Source organism: Vanellus vanellus (genome assembly GCF_965231255.1).
Source record: "Vanellus vanellus genome assembly, chromosome: 16".
Classification (NCBI taxonomy): Eukaryota; Metazoa; Chordata; class Aves; order Charadriiformes; family Charadriidae; genus Vanellus; species Vanellus vanellus.
In genome coordinates, this window is record NC_138921.1 from 15,361,478 (window position 1) to 15,378,313 (window position 16,836).

Below are 16,836 nucleotides of genomic sequence, written 5' to 3' on the forward strand. Positions count from 1 at the left end.
CCCACCGCCTCCGCCTGCCCCCGGCAGCACTGCGAACCCCCCCGGGCTGCGGGCCGGATTTACCCCATCCCGTCTGGAAATCTCCCTGGCCATGGAGGCTGGAAGAGGGTCCTGGTTCCTGCCGCCCCCCGGCCCCAGATCACTCGTGGGAACACAGGCACCAAAAACGGGGTTCAGGGCTGCAGGATGAGTGTCCCCTGGGATGGGTCCAGGGTGCACACGGGCGGCCAGGGAGCATCGCCTCTCCGAGAGCATCCCTGTCCCGTCCCCAGGCACGGCCGAGCTTTTGGGGTTGTGCCGGGGTTGGGGTGTACCGGGGGAGGCGGCTGTGAAACGCTGGGCGAAACGCTGCGGCCCCGGGGAGGTCGTGCTGGGGGGAAGGCTCTCAACCCCCAGTGGGGATGGAGCGATGCCATTTCCAGCCTGGGTTTTCTTCCCCGTTGCAGGGTTTCCTGCGCCCTCGAAGCAGTTTTCAGCCGGGGCAGAGCAGAACGAGCCCCCCCCGCCCCCTCTGCAGACCACGTCACCCCCCGTCTCCGCTCCCCCAGCAAGTCTGTGCCATCAAATCCCGCATCCAGCCAAGCCCTTGGGGTCACCGGCAGGAAAATCACCAGCGAGAGAGCAACGTGTGACGCCGGGGATGGGCTCCGGCTCTGCCGGGACAGAGCGGACGGGCACGGAGGGGTCCCAGAGGACAGACCCCGTTCAGCCACCGCCCCGCACGCTCGGGTTTCTATGGCTGCGGGTAAGGGTAGCGCCGTCATTTAATCATCTGGTGACTGATAAAACCTAAAGCGCACACGTGCTAACGGGCAGCAGCGGGTGCAGGACGCAGCGAGTCAAAGAAAAAGCAAACCAGAGGAAGTTTATAATCAATGACTTTTATCTTTTGAAAATGGAAGCAAATATTTGGACAGATACTATGGCCGCTCTATAAGAGCGCATCTTTCAGGACTTCGCTGGTTCTCTTCTGGGATATCACGGCTACAAAAAGCTTCAGGCACTGACTCCGGTTGAGCCTGGCTAGGCATCAGTTCATTTAAATAAAATACAGGCTATAAACTAAAAACCAGGGCGGCCTTTCCGCCGCCCTCCTCGGACCGTCTACCACACACCAACCTCCTCTGGGCATCTCAATCCAGCGTCTCAGAAGACTTATTTCCCTCCAATTAGAAAAAAAAACCAAAAGGTCCCCAAGCGCACAACCCTGAAGTCACAGGTACAAATCAACACAGAGATCACCACCGTTTGGGGGAGCGTTAACGTTTGGTTTTGTTTTCCCAAGAAAATAATTAATAATAATAATAATAATAAAAAAAAAAAAATACACATCATCTCAGCCATTTACTGCAATACAAAAAAACGTCACCAAACATTCAAACAACCCGGAGCGTGCGGACCGTGACGCCAGCATCGCTGGTCACGGACCCAGGGCAGGGGACGCTTGGCCCTCCTGCTGTACTCGCCACTTAAAACAAAGAAAACCCACTTTTTTGAAGCTTTCATGCTATGCAATTGTAACACATCCTCTGTCTCTCTGCGTCCCGTTCTCGCGCCTCTCCAGCTCCGTCGCCTGCCCGTCCCGACGGTGCGCTTCCGCCTTCGCACACACAGACATCCCTCCAGAACAGAGAATCCTTTAATCTGGTAAGTTCTGAACATGCAAACACTGGAAAAAATGGAGAGTTTGAGGATCGCTAGCTAACCTAATGGGAAAAAAAACCCGAAAAGATGACTTCAGCCTGGACGAAGGGACGGGCCCCTCGCCGCGCGGCAGCCGCCGGGGACGCCCTGGGCGGGGGGATGCTGCTCTGGCGCGGGGGCTCGCAAGCACACAAACGTGCACGCACACGGGGGATGCGGTGAGCTGCTTCGGGGGTGGACCCCCCGCCGGGACAGCTATGGAGGCTCCTCGCCGAGAGCTTTCGGCCACCCCATAGTCCACCTTTGGATTCGATACGGGTTGCCGACTTCTCCCCAGCACTGCGGGGATGGGTTGGGATGGGCTGGGCAGCGCCAATCCGGCCTGGCACAGCGTGCCGGGGTGGCACGGACACCGATCCCGCTCCGGGGACACCGCCTGCGAGCAGGGACCCGCGCCTGCCCCGTCCCCGACACGGGCAGCCCCCCTCGCAGGGGAGACCCCACCGGAGCAGAGGGTTGCTGAGCTGAGGCATCCAAGAAATTCCACGAGGAGCTCCAAGAAATTCCACGAGGAGCTTTTGAGCTCACGGGGTCTCTCCCCCAAAGATCTCAAAGGACCGGGGGAGAAACCAGTTCTCCAAACTGGGGATCAAAACCACCCTCCCCGGTCCCTTCCACTCCAAAGGATTGGGAGCGCCAGGGGGTCTGGGGATGGAGGTCGCTCACCCGATCCAGGAACAAATAGTTTCTTGCAAAGTTTTACAGCGTGGTGTGGGGTTTGGGGGGTGAGGCAGGAATGATGGAGAGGAAGAAAAAAAAAAAAAAAAATTATAAAAAAATAACGGAGGCATTTTGTTTCCGGAGACCCGTCATGATAAAGTCACCTAGCTACTGCTAAGGCTGCGTTGGAAGCAGAGTCTAAATTTCTAACATCAGTACTAACGGGAGGGGCCGGAGAACTGCAAGCTCGCAGATTTTCAAAAGCGTCTTAAAAGTCAATGAGCCGAAGAGCGCGGTGGTGCAGAAACAAGTATTTACAGCAACGCGTACAGCTGAAACGGGCACCACGGAGAACCCGGTGACCGCCAATGTCCCACGGCTTGCGTCTCCCACGGCACGCCTTAAACTCCGTACTCCACGGATAGACATACAAAACATTTCCCGCGTGAAAGTAAGTTCTGCCTCAAAATGAAAAAAAGAAAAACCAACCGGTAAATAAAACGTGCCCGTTCGGGCATGGCTAGAGGAATCCAAACCACGGGACTATTTTAAAAGGGCAACACGATGCTAGTTTAAAAATTCTGTGGGGTGTAAAAGGAGAAGAGGCATTTTGTGGCACGAGACCACCTCGTTCAGCGCTGTTTTTTTCTTTAAACTGTCAGACAGTGGTGGTGGGGAGACGTTAGGGAGGCAGGAAAGGCAGCTGGGACCATCTCTGAGGGGTCTCAGCAGCAGCCTCGGCCACCCTGCGCAGGAAACCGATCTGATTGTTCAGAATGGAAGATTTGTACAAAAAAAGCTTCAGCTTTGTTCTCTGAAGGGTATAAACACCCACCACGCGCGCGCACGCACACACGCACACACACGCACGCACACACACGCAGTGCTGTCCCTTTAAATTTAAAACACAAATACTGCAAAGTGGCAAATAAGAAAAATAAAAAGCGACTTTTTTTTTTTTTTTTTTTTTTTGGCAACTTTAAAAAAATGTTTAAGAACAATGTGGCATTGGTCCCTAAATCTAGAAAAAGATATTTGGGCACAACATTGAAAGTCAGAATGGATTTGTTTTCAAGAATTCATAACATCTGGAAAAAAAAAAAAAAAAAAAGACTGTAAAAGTAGCACTTATTCTTTTTGACTTTTTTTGACACAGTCACATAAAATCATTAAAACATCAGGAAAAAAAAAAAAATCTTTCACTAAAAAGCTTGGCTTTTAATCATCGGCTCTCGTTGACGTGAATTTAGGAGAACAGGAAAGCTCGTACTGGAATGCTGCACGCTGCTGCTTGCCGAACTGGGGAACTGGAATGTGCCTGGGCTGGCGGCAGGGCCAGCGCCGCTCGCCCCGCTCAGTCCGCGATCTTTGCCATCTGCTGCTCCAGCTTGGAAATGCGCTCGTCTTGGTTGGTGATCGTGTCTTTTATAGATTTCAGCTCTTTCAAAATCTCATCCAATTTGGCTTCGTTTTGCTGGAAGACAAGACAAGACAGGTATTCGCTAGGAGCGCTGGCGGGACCGCGCTCTGCGGACGGGAGATTTGGCAGCAAGGGGGCTCCTCTGAATGGGATTCTCGCGTGCCGTGAGCCTGCCAGGGTGCGCGGGCGAGCGGGGCGAGTGTGCACCGCACGCCTGGCGCAGGCACCGCCGCAGCTGTGACGCTCAGGGCATGGACCAGCATTTCCAGCGGCAGCAGGGCGAGCTTCAAGGACATACCGCACCAACATCTGCCCTTTAACGGTGTTTAAGGACCTATTTGACCGACAGCCGTCACTTCCACGCATCACTGTGCCCCACGTTAGCTACAGCCCCCGATTACAGATTTGTACAACCTCCTTCTGGACCTGCGTAGTCTGAGGTTCATTTGTCGCACTGTCCGTGCTGGGTTTTACACAAAAAAAGAGGTGCGCAGAAGCTCTCCCAAGCGAGGGGGTGGCTGGAACAGCAAGCCAAGCTTTCCTTTGTGTCACAATTCCCAGTGATGTTCCAGAACTACAGAAATCTTGCCTGGATCACCACAACTCAAGTACCACCCCAAGTCCAGGTCACCCACCGGCACCCAAGTCCCAGGGTACTTGCGCCATACACACTTGAGCTTTGTTATAACTATTTGTGGAGACGCAGCACCCTGGTAATCGTGTCTGAGGCCACTATCCCCAAAAGCTTGTGGATTTTACTCACAGAGTTTGAGGCATCAGCTGCTTTCTTTGGAGCATTGATGAGATCACTTTTCTTGTTTGCGGCAGGCTTGTTGTCCAGTATGTTCTTCTTGACCACCTTGAGATCCCTGTTCTTGCCTGGAATGTACCCATGCTTCAAGGAGATGAGAAGGGGATCGGCGTTCTTCCCCTCAAACCACTCCTCTGCTTCCAGAGCTGCTTCTGGGCCAGCTGTGTCGGGGTACAGGTCATCCTGAAAGAGGTCCGACTGCAAGCCAGAGGAGAGGAATTGGTCAAGCGCTTTGGGGCTGCAAGGCACGAGCTGGCTTCAACCCACATAAGCAGCATGTAGCGCTCACCTTTCGAGGAACCGTCATGATGATGGGCTCGCATTTCCTCTCGTGAAGCTTGAAGAACCTTTGAAAGAAAAAAAAAAGGTGCGACTTAGACGTGAGGGCCGCCAACGCCAGGCAAAGGCGGCCTCGGTTCTGCCGCTCATGCACAGCGGCGTACCAGGAGACAGAGGCGATAGGAAAGGAGCAACCCTAAGGAGTCACAGCTGGGCTGCGCTAGGACTCGCAGCCCTGCAAGGGCTGGAGAAAACCACCTGGGTGCATTCAAAGCTCCCCTCTTAGGTACCGGGCGACTTCAGAGGGTCAGACTTTGGCTAGAAGGAGCTGTCAGCGCGGCACAGCCCGCTGCTCGGACCGTGCAGACAAGCACCACAGCGGTAATTTACAGGTACACACCAGCCAGCCTTCTGCTCACCACTCACACGTGTCTCCACGCTCCCGTCACCCCTGGCAGCCCTGCTTTGGGCCAGTGCCCCAAACTCCAAGACCCTCAGCCTGGCCACCGGCACCGCTGCTGAAGTACTCGCCAGCGCAGGCTCTGCTCCCCTCCAGGGGCTCCTGCTTTCATCAATAACCAAAGGAGCATCAAAAGGCTTCAAGGGCAACGTCCAGCACGTTCCCGACCGGCGGTGTGCCAGAAGCCACTGCAGTGACACCAAACCTGCTTTCCTGCTGCCTTCTTCCTCTGCCAGAGCTGCACCCCGGTCACTGCACTGCTGCTGTAATTAAACTCCTGAAACCAGCTTCCAGCCCGCTTGCTGGGTACAAGCTGGAGGCCGGTATCAGGCTTCGGCACCAAAAGTTTATCATCGATATGTGGACAGCGTAGGCTGTATCCAACCTGGTGCTAAGTTTTCCGCAGACGTATATTCCGCTAGATATCACTCATTCATTTATAAATGACTCAACCTAAGTGCCAGCATAGTTTGAGCTTGTACCATGTTACGCTCAGCACAAGTATCGCTTCGTGTCACAGGTCCCGGCAAACACTGGAGAAGCAGCAGTGTGGCAGAGAGGTCTTTCCAACAGCGGGGTCCGACACGCAGCAGCGCTCGGTTTCCCAGCAAACCAAGGGTAAAACCACAAGGGTTTTTTACAGAGGGCTCCCAGCTCCTTCCCCTCCTGCCACGCTCCTTCCTCGCCTGCGGAAAGCTGGCTGACGTGCACTGCAGGAACAGGGCTTGCACTGCAGGACTTTTCCAGTTCTGAACGGTTGAGCTTGCGCCGGGGTGGCTTGCGAAGGTGACACCACCCACCCCGGCAGCCTCTCTCCTCACCTGGCAATCTCACACTTGTTCACGTCGAGGCCCCTCTTTGGCATGAACCCCATGCCCCTCTGCGGCTCTTTGCTGCTGAAGGTGTTGAGGTAGTGAACATAGGGGGATTCGTCCGTGATCTCAAAGTAGCGAATGCTGCTGTCGCCCTGCAAGAAACGAGAGGAAGGATCACTCCAGAGGCTGGAGGGGCTGCTGCTCCCCGTGCCCGCAGGCCTGCTCCCTGCTAGGCTGGGCAGCCATCGCCCTCACCCGACAGCCTTTCCTTCCAGGAACGCCGCTACAGAGTAGTGCACAGTTTACGGCTAATTTTTTTTTTTTTTTTTTTTTTTTCAGGCTAAAAGTTCCACCGCTTGCCAGTCGAATATGTCTCATCTCAGCCTGTGCGCAGCAGTCGCTATCAGACAGCGCACTGCTGTGCTCTCGACGTCCATACGGCATTAGCGGAACTACCATAAAGTTGATCCCCACTGTAATCCAAGCACAGCGGCTGAACGGTTTCTCAGTGAGAAGTGCCGTTCTTCAAAATGCTGTGGTACAGTGACCTGAGCTTCAAGACTGGGGTTGTCAACTTCCACGTTTCCGCTGGTGAAAGAGCTAAACCTTCTGTGACAGTCAGGCAGAAAGGCTATAAACCAGTTTCTCTCTGATTCCAGGCGATGCTACTACACCAGCATCTCTGAAACAGCAGAAGGGGCAGCAGGTATAAAATAAATATTCCTCACTAGCTGTTTACAAAGATGGGGTTCTTCAATGTACTTGTATGGATCCTCCTTTGTAATTACTTGTTCATCTTGTCTTGCTCCTATTTGTAGGAAGTCCAAAGCGGCGGCATTCAGAAGTGGGCACTTTAGAACACTTAATGCCTACAAACTGCTTTTAGAAAGGAGCACGTGATTCCAGTTTTCTGTTATTTAACCCCACAAAATTACCGTAAGTGTTGCAACATGCTCCGTCATCTTTAAGCACACGCAGGAAAACATCTAACATGTACCTGCCTCCCACACTAACGAACGATCATTCAGGTCGACACCAACAAAGGATGTTTTGATGATGGTATCTGACTTGTTGCATTAAGAGCAGCTTTACCTAAGTAGATCCATCTCAAAGCAGCATCCAATTACACACCAGACCTTCACAGGGCAGACTTCACAGGCTCTCTGTACGGTCCTGCAGAGTGAGGATCAAACCCGCTTCAGAGCAGCCCCATTTGTCTGCAGCCCTGACCACCGCTGCAGCGCTAACTTTTGGTCCTACCTTTCTCAACCAAAACACTCGGGGAACATTTCACGGGCATCATTCATTCAAAAGGAGTCTCCCTCTACACACCCAGTCATTCCCAAAGCTTCTCTTTACCTTGCCACACAAGTAAATAATGTTGGTATCTGGATCGTAGAACGGCAGCAGGACCCCGTTGCTGGTGTCCATCTCATGAAGGGCTATCGGCTCCTCCATGTTTTTCTGGAAATAAAAAAATGCCAGTGATGTCAATGAAGAATGGAAAAGCTTATGTTAACGTAAGATGTAAATTATTAACAGTTTTTTGTAGCTAGTGAACACGCAGCAGTGTCTTCATCACCCTGAAGGATGCGGGTGTTAGAATAACAAATGCTGTAAAAGCTTATTCACTCCCCAAGGACATTTTAATCACAAAATGAAATAAAAGCAGGACCCAAGAAAATTCACAAAGTCAAGGCAAAGATGTGATACAGCCATGTCAGCGAGTGTCTTGTGCCAGCGCGCTGGGATTGCCGCCGTCTCGCTCTGCGCATATAACGTATAGAACGAAGGGACCGTCAGGCGGCCGCTCTGCTCTCTGTGCACATCTTCTCAGACTCTTCAAACGTGCAGCTCCCAGCTTGACCACCGCTCTTGGTAAGGCAGGGATCGATACAAGGGAGCTCCTTTCTTTTACCCATTGAAGATCCATCCAGCCTATATGACAGCAATACCTTCTGGCACAGGAAGCCTGCACAGGAGCAGGCAGTACACGGGAGAGGGAATATGCTCAAGTAACGTCAAGTATGAATGTAGGGGGTGACTGCAGGTCTGGGCTAGTAACTCAGCGGACGCGACAACAGCCAAGCAGCAATGGGACAGGAACCTACGGGATTCCAAAGGGCAAGCTGCCGTTCACTCATGCGGCTGAAGCCAGTTGTGAAGATGTTTCCATCAGCGAGGAAAATGGCTCGCATGGGTCGGGCTCCCTCGTGGGTTTTCTCTTTCTCCTGAAAGAGATTTACACATTAGCCTCTAGCAAGGAATAGGAAGCCCACCTGGTGGCGGCTTCTCTTCTAGCCGCACAGAATCCCTGGCAGGACACACTGCTCCTCCATGCAGGATGCCGACTACGCGGAGCAACATCCAACTATCTTTGCCCGACACTTGAGCAAACAAAACTACAAAAGAAGTGGTCTAAACTACAAAAAAACTAAACTACAAAAGAAGTGGTCATTCCTGGCTCATTTCAGCTTTGCCTATCAGACTCCTGCAAGGCTGAAGGAAGACTTCTTTGCATGTTACAACACACATGCAGGCTGCTAAATCTCCACTTTGCATACACAACTTCGGAACTGTAATTATACAAAAGGATTAGACGTGGAATTACACTCCTGCAGGTTTTAAAACTGAGCCCTAAAATCCTAGTTCAATCACTAATCCCAATAAACCCAGACAAATCCTTCAACCACTGCTATCCCTCCTGTAATTTTTTCCTCACTTTGAAAAACACGACTCAGCGTGGTATAGACCGGGCAAAAAAGGTTCTCTCTGTACATGCTCTTGCTAACTCTCTGCTGGAGTGAAATCCAGTTGCTTCTTTAATTATCAGTCAAACTTACAGCAACAATTTCTTGTTTCCTGGGGTCAATAACTCGAACTTTTTTGTCTTTGGAAGCTGTACAGATTAGGCTGCCATTGCGATTCCAGCTCACGTTGTAAATCATATCGACGTGCATGTCATCCAAGTTTATGAGGGCTTCACCTGTTCCCACATTCCAGATAATGATTGCATTATCACAACCTAAAAGAGAAAATAACAGCTGAAGTCACAACAACGGTGTATGTAGGAAAAAAAAAACCCCAAAGAGCAGCAGGGAACAAGGAACAGAATCTGCTGCAGCTCCAAAGCCTCAGACGCTGACTCTTAAACACACTCTGTGCACCATCATGTACATGGAGACCCAGGCAGCACATCCTCACTCAAACAGAGGCTCAGAGGGGCGACCGAGCAGCCAGAGCAGGCACGGAACTCCTCCCTCGAAAGCATCGAGCACCTCTTCCAAGGTGCTGTAGCTGTCCCAAACAAAGGCAGTTTATATGGGAGTATTTGGGCACTGCTCCCACAGATGGCCACCACCCCAGCCAACGCGGTGCCTGCATGCAGGGGACGGGCAGGGGGGACAGGAGAGGTCGCTGGCAGAGAGGATGCTGAAGGGAAAAGCAGGAGGTGCTGGTGCAGCTGAAGGAGGTCTGTGAAGGTGTGCTCTGGCCACTGCTACCGCAGGAGCTTTGTGCAGGAGCTCTGGGGTCTTGGCTCAACTGCAGGACTACAGAACAAGAGAGGCCAAGGGCAAAGAGGCGATGTTCTTACAACTCTATATACATGAGAATACTGGCTGGCAGCCAGTCATTGCGTCTCAGGTCAGAGGGATTTGTGGCAGAAAGAGTAAAAGTTGCACGGATGGAAAACAGGCAGGAGAAACAGCACAACAAAGGGAAAAAAGAATGGCAGGCAGCAAAAGCTGAGGTCGGCAGTTTCACAAGGACTACAACCTTCAGGGGGGTGGTTTTGTTCAAGGACTGGACAGCAAGAAGACAAAGAATAAAGCCTAAGACGAGATGACAGCAAAATAAAGAACAGGACCAGAGGACCAGGGAAGGGAAGGAAAGCACAATGTGTGACCGAGCAATTTCATTAAGGCTCCCGAGAGGTGAAAACATGTAACGAGGCAAAAGCTAACAATCACTCTGAACTCCTAAGGGGCACGCAAGAGATGCAAAATCAATTTTCTGTCATCGGGAGGAGCCCTGCAGACTGCAATGACCTAATAGCGCCCGTTCTCCTCTGTCTTCCTTTGGAGTAATCCTGGCCGGGCCGCCTGGACACCCACATCTCGCCACTTGTGAGTACAGGAGTCCGAGGGAGCTACCTAAGAAAAATCACCGTCTCCTTTTATATGTTCTCACTCTGAGTTTCATTAGATGAACTGCCACAAGGTCTGCAACTCCAAGCATTTTGGGGGAAACCAGATCAAAACCAAAGGGGTACCTCAGAAGGCATTTATATCAACGGAAAACACACAGCTCATCTGACAGTCCAGCTGAAAGGACCGGCTTCTTTTGTAGGGCTCTGACATAAAGGTCAGGCTATGAAAGCTTCAGACTGGGCTAATGGATAATGACTTATCCATTTTATTTCCGTAACGACGTGACTGTTTTTCACAGTGGTCAAAAGAATCTCATTGCGTAGACATAACCGGTGAAGGAGACAATTTGGAAAATGCTGAAAATGAAAGCTTGTGGAAGGAAGAGCCAGACTCGGGGACACCTTGCAGGAGTCAGTGAAAAGGAGAAACAGTTGGGCCTTTTATAAAAGTATAAGAAAAGAGGGATGAGGGGAGTGCAGATGTAAATAGTTATCAGCGATGAAACGTGCAGATCGAATAAAGTCTGGAACGATTTCAATGCTGTAATTCATGCCTCCAGACAATTTCCTAGTTCTTGTCCCTGTCAACTGAAGATAAGAAAAGGCCACGATAAGGAGGGGGCTGTGAGCCACGTGTCCCGGTGCTCCCGGGCACGGCCATTAGTCTTGTGATTCACTGGCCCTAAGCAGCTGGGAGAAGAAAGAAGGAAAAGGAGTCAACAAGCCCTTCTCCAAAACACTTGGTGTGCAAGGAAAACACGAGGGAAGAGCTGCTTGTTGAGCCCACAAGCCCTGACGCAGCGTACCTGCACTGAGCAGCACGTTGCGTGCCGTCGGATGCCAAGCCACAATGCCGACTCGCTTGGAATGGCCTTCTAACACTACCACCGGCTCTGTCAGGGACAGCGTGAGTCCATTCTCGGGAATCTGCCACACCTGGAAAGGGGAAAGGAAAGACAGTTAGCCAAGGGCCATCCCCTCCGAAGAGCGCGTTACTCGTTCGCTTCCTGCATCCTGCGCCACGCCACAGCAGAAGTCTGAGTTGTCACTTCTCAATATAAGCAGGAAGAGAGGAACGGGGAGGGAATCGTTCCCAGCCACCAATAAACCTTCGGCTGCTCTGCGCGTAACATCCTTCCGAGCTCACGCTGACAGCACGTAACCAGCGGCTACTTACGCTGCAAACACCCCATTACCGCTGTGTCCAGAGATCCATTCATCGCAGATGCTGCCTGAGAAGGATTCAGAAAAATTTGCCTTGCAGCTCAAATTCCATCTACGCAAGCGAACGACGTTTGGCCCTCCGAGGGACGATATTGCGGCTATACTGGTGCCTGGGTTTTATTTCTTTAGAAATGCTGGCAATTAGTTTTCACATTACGTTTAGAGCCGCCTCTCAGATGCCACTGAACTGGGGAAGAGCAGTTTGGTCCTGGCAAAGGTGAACGCAGACCGAGTCAGCGTTGCAGAAACCACCTTCGAATGCAGCAAACTGCCTGTTCGCTTCTTGCCGGCTTGGTCACACAACCCTTCTGTTGCAAGCACCTTCAAGAAACTGCCATCAGGAGGAGGAACAGACCCCCTCCGGGATCGCAGAGCACTGGAATTCCAGCTGTTTGTGCAGCAAAGGAGGCGGCTTCTGCAACTGGCAGGGACCAGGGACAGGAGAGCCAGAACCCACCACCCATGCCCCAGGGCGGGATCAGCCTTACTAAAACTATTTCTGCAATTCAGCACCGGACGGTCATCTCTGAACTGAATTTGACCTACGCAGAGCGTATTAAAAAATCAAATAGAAAGCCCATCAGCGAGCAATTATAGCTCCCTATAGATAGGTGGCAGCATTAGAGCACATTTGCTTTGCCTTCCATTGTTTGCTTTTTCTGGAGGAAGAGAATAGGGCTCACCAGACCCTGCCCAAAATGCCCAAGCAAGCTGTCAGAGCCAGCAGATGCGAGCCGAGCGGATTTCGGAAGCGATGCAGACAGACATGCGTGAGGGCGACATGGATTGCTGCGCTAATCCCAGTTCCTCCCTTCTCGCAGGGATGGCTACTGCGTAAATAAAACCCACCAAGATGCAAAAATTCTCAGTGCGTTACCAGCTCACCTCTAAATAACCCTAAAACGATGCCACTTTTCACTAACGCAGCTCCCAGCGCCGTCGCTCCCGGCACCCTCGGCGTCCCAGGAGGAATGACCTGCGACGGGCACACCACCTCAGCGCAGAATGTCTCTGCGAGGGCTGAAAATCCTTCATTCTCTTCCTGCCTGATGGAACAGGGCTAGCACCGAGATGACCTAAACCGAGGCTTTTACCCGCAATCACGTTATAAAAATGGGGTTGCAAACCGGGGCTGGGCAGGCTGGAGGAGCAGGATGTCGTCCTGCTCGCTTCCCATTCCACACCGGCTTTGCGAGCGGCTGCAGCCACAGCGCGCTCTGAGGACTGTGCTGAAACACAACATGCCTCGCGAACGGCAACAAATCATTTCACCTGCCCATTACACGGTAAAATTGGGTTACAAAGACGTCAATTTTTATAGAAGCGGCTTTCTCACTGCCAGTCGGCGTCTAACAACCTGACAGCAGCAACAATTTAAAACATGTCCACAGACGGGAGAACGTTAACCTCAGTCTGCTAAAACTGGTACCTGCACTTAATGTCACACCTGTGTGCAGGTCTCCCAGATGAACCACCTCCAAAGCCCTCACAATTGTAAGCACTGACGTCAGGCTGCAGAAAACAGGTATTATCTAAACCAGTAAGAAAGTTGGGAAGAGAACACGAGAGCTGGGAGACCCCAGGAAGAAGAGGCAACGCAGGAGAGCCAGGGGCACAGGGTGACAGCAGTGCAGCAGCAGAGGATGCTCGACACGAGCAGCTCGGGTCCAACGGCTCTGAGGATGCTGGGGCACAGCTGGTGTGGGAAAGAAAAACAGAAAAAACACCAAAACCACTTCTTTACTGGATTAAAAGGTCGTTACAGCCAAGACTGACCTATGCAAGTTGATGTTACACCAAGGATTAAGCAGGGAGCCAGACACCTGGATATTCCAGGGTCTTAAAAGCCCTTAAAAACGGCAAGCCTTGAGGAACACAGCCGTTTCTTCCCCTGAGATAAAGGGTGTGATAAAGCCGCCTGCCCCAACTCACTCAGCCTCACACTCTCTGTGGGGAAAGCTTTAAAAATTGAATTTATTCACAAAAAGACACAGGAGCAGCACAAAGCTGCTGGTCCGAGCGTGATGCGGTGACAGCAGCAGGGTCAGAGCAGCTTCTCCACCTGCAGCTGCAGCCAACCTTCCTCCCTGCCGAGGGGCAGCCAGAGCAGGGGACCGGGGCCCCGACATCCCCGTTTCTGGTTTGTGCTGTCTCCGCCGGGAAGGGTGCAGGCATCCTTCGGTGCAGGCGCAGCTTCACAGCGCAGTGACTCGATGCCAGAAAACTCCAGGACCAAGTTGAAACGCGAGCCAGCGAGCGCAGGGGTGGGAGAGGAAAGGGAGCTATTGGAGGCAAAATACCAATGAAAAGGATTTTTTTAAAAGCCTCTGGAGCACAGACAGATTTTTTTTTTCTTTAAGGGAAAGCCCCTATAGTTTACAGCAGCTGCAGACCAGCGTAATCCTCTGCAGATTACAGAAACTATTGACCTAATAACCCTGCTTGGTATTGCAAAAAAACCCAAAACTAGGAGTGTAAAAGTTCAAGGGATGCTCCCAAGCGACCTGGCCCACTCATTCCTGCACAGGGCGGGGTGCCTGTCTTCAGCGTGGGATGAAATTAGATTCACCGAGGAAATTAAGGAACTTTCACTTTGGATGCAGGACCCATCCTACTGAAGGTGAGGGCTCAGGATGGGTACACACAAAGAAAACCTTAAAATGTTGCAAGATTAATTGGACAAAAGCAACAGTTTGTCAACTCTCCCAGCTTGTGAGGGTTTTGGGGTGGTTTTGGTTGTTGTTTTGTTTTTTTTTTTAAGTTAACAGGGCTGGTTTGTTTGCAGTGGAGGAAGTGAAGTCACGGCACGGTGGTGTGTAGAGGTTTGGGTCTCAGAGGAAGAGCAGGAGGGGGGAAGGTTTTGCACAAACAGCATGTGAGAAGGAAAAGAAAGCAAACTTTTTCAGCGCTGTTTTTTTTTTTTTTTAATACCCTTTAAAGAGAATCAAAAACTGTCTCTTCTGGTTCTGCACCAACCTGCAGAGAAGTCACTTTCTAAAAAATATCAATTCCAATATCCCCATTACATGAGGAAACGAATGAGTTTGAGCCCTGGGTTGTTATCTACGTCCCTGCTCTGGTATTGCTGCAGGAATAGGCACTTTACGCATCCGGTTTTTGTAGCTGCAAGACCTTCTCCACAGCTGGCCGGTCCCGGTTCATCCTGTCCTGGTGCCACGTCTTAACTGTCTATGATGAGGTCAGCGTCCCAGGTCATTGCAAGGGCTCTGGTTTAATTTTTAAAATAATTTGCTCAATCAAACAAACTCCATGCCGGCCGTGACACGCAAACTCATTAGTATTCACCTTCTGATGAGGCCAATTTTCCGTATCTGAGAAAGGCCATCTGATAGCATCTACAAGCCTTTACATAATCAAACGTATTCCAGCTGGATTAAAAAACCTGCAGTACATTACAGCCACTGAGCAAAATATCAAGCACGAATATTTAAGTAATTCCTTATTTGTTGGTGCAAGAAAATCATTCTTCAAAGAGAACACCAGAAGAGGCCACAGAAGGTATCTGCATGCCACAGCGCTGTAAAGGAAGTCTTTCTGAGAGCGGCTTCTGCAAAAGAAGAGGGAAATTTGGCAAGAAACCAACAAATGGGGCAGAGAGGCTACTGCCGCTACCTATACCGCATCGCTTGTTTGATTAGGGCCCTCATGCTACGTTGGACATGTGAAATGGGCCACGTTCTGGAGAACTGAGAACAAGGCATACAAAAAAGGAAATACTTGCAGATTACAAGTATTTCATGATATCTCAAGCCACTTCAAGTGTCTTCTATTTGCCAACTGACTCAAAAGGAATCTGTTGGCTTCGCACTCAAACTGGCAGGGGCAGGAGGGGACAGAGGCCAACGCGTGCTCCATGGAAGAGCCAGCGTGGGATGAAGGAAGAGCGTTTGCTCCTCCACGAGCCTACGCTCCCACAGAGAAGAAAGCGGGCGGTGTTTTGGAGAGGTCCATTCTACTTTTTCCTCTGCTGGGCTCAGACAGGGATGTGCTTATACCCACTGACTTGCACAAAGGTGGTCTTGCAAGGGTGAGCTCTCCTAAGCATTGCCCCCCATCATCTTTTTCTTCTCTACCTTCAAATTTCTGAATGCATCAGACGTGGCAGCAAAATTAATGAGCGTATCACCCCAAACTGTCAGATCACACCTATCAAGCGCCTTCCATCAGAAAAATCGCAATGCAGCTACAAATACTTAAACCTCTAAATCTGTCCAAGCTACAAATCCCAGTAGAATCAGAAAAAGATGTCTTCTTCCCCAGTCCTTATTTCAACCCCTAGCCTAGTGACCCCAAATACTGTCCCTCTCCAGGCTTTATAGGCAGCTCACGGGGTTTTTCCACCTTCTACAAATCTCAGTTTTTATTTATATGAAAATGCTTCTTGCTTTTGAAAGGGCCAAGTTAACCTTCCTTGTGAACACAAGGGCTGCAGACAGTTCAAAGCTATGACTGCGGGGAATAAGCCCTCTTCTGCAGCAGCCGTTGGTTAGGTAGCACCTCAAAGCCATGCTCCCTCCCTCAACACGTATCTGCTTGGCGTTGACGAGATCTTTTGTGGCAGAGGGTAAGAACCTAAATCCTTGAGTGCCAAGGCACAGATGGTCTTTAAAAACATACTTTTTTTTTTTTAAAAAGCAGCTGGCACTTCTGCAGAAAGCCACGTGATTTCCTCTACGCATCACTTTTTCTCATTTCACGTTGGCTAATGAAGGGTTGAGAGCTGATGAACAACCAACATATCCTTTAAAGTAAGATGAGTTTATTCAGCGACAGGCTGTTCAGGAAGGACTCCAAAACCTTTACTGAAAAAAGCAAAGAAAACAGGATGCTAATTTACCCGTGCCAGGACAGAAAAGCAATTAAAAATGCGAAGGCTCATTAGCTCATCCAGTTTGTTTCCAAATAGTCCAGGCCAGGGTTGTTCTTTACACTACGTACTCTACCTCCGTCCAGCCCAGTTAACAACTGTCCCAAATGATTTGGGATACCTATTTCCAATCAGAATTTACGTGGTACTTAACAGGAGACTCAAGTCTTTAACTAGTCCTCTTTGCTTTCTTCATCATTACTGCTGGCACTCGGCTTCACTGCATTTTAAACCTCCAGCGAACATGCACCTAACAGCTTCCAAACCAGGAGCTGCGTGCGCTCGTTCCTTCACGTGCAGCAAGGACTATTTGTGTGATTCCATGCCCAAATCCAGGCTGGGCAGAAAATGGATTGAGAGCAGCCCTGAGAAGGCCCTGGGGGTGCTGAGTGACGAGAAGCTCACCATGAGCCGGCAATGGGCGA

The 16,836-nt window shown here is 50.8% G+C and overlaps 1 protein-coding gene across 2 annotated transcripts in view; it reads right to left on the reverse strand.

Moving 5' to 3' along the window:
- Nucleotides 1-788: 788 nt before the first annotated feature.
- CORO1C (coronin 1C) overlaps nucleotides 789-16,836 on the reverse strand; it is a gene marked incomplete at its 5' end in the record, with an annotated part of 56,879 nt that continues 40,831 nt past the window's right edge. Inside the window, 8 exons of one of the 2 annotated variants that reach the window (XM_082491501.1) lie at nucleotides 789-3,838; nucleotides 4,548-4,793; nucleotides 4,885-4,942; nucleotides 6,156-6,301; nucleotides 7,509-7,613; nucleotides 8,261-8,380; nucleotides 8,993-9,174; nucleotides 11,106-11,235. In XM_082491501.1, coding sequence (XP_082347627.1) covers nucleotides 3,719-3,838; nucleotides 4,548-4,793; nucleotides 4,885-4,942; nucleotides 6,156-6,301; nucleotides 7,509-7,613; nucleotides 8,261-8,380; nucleotides 8,993-9,174; nucleotides 11,106-11,235 — 1,107 coding nt within the window. In that variant the 3' untranslated portion in view covers nucleotides 789-3,718. The remainder of the gene's footprint in view (nucleotides 3,839-4,547; nucleotides 4,794-4,884; nucleotides 4,943-6,155; nucleotides 6,302-7,508; nucleotides 7,614-8,260; nucleotides 8,381-8,992; nucleotides 9,175-11,105; nucleotides 11,236-16,836) is intronic. The other variant, XM_082491502.1, reaches the window with a different exon arrangement.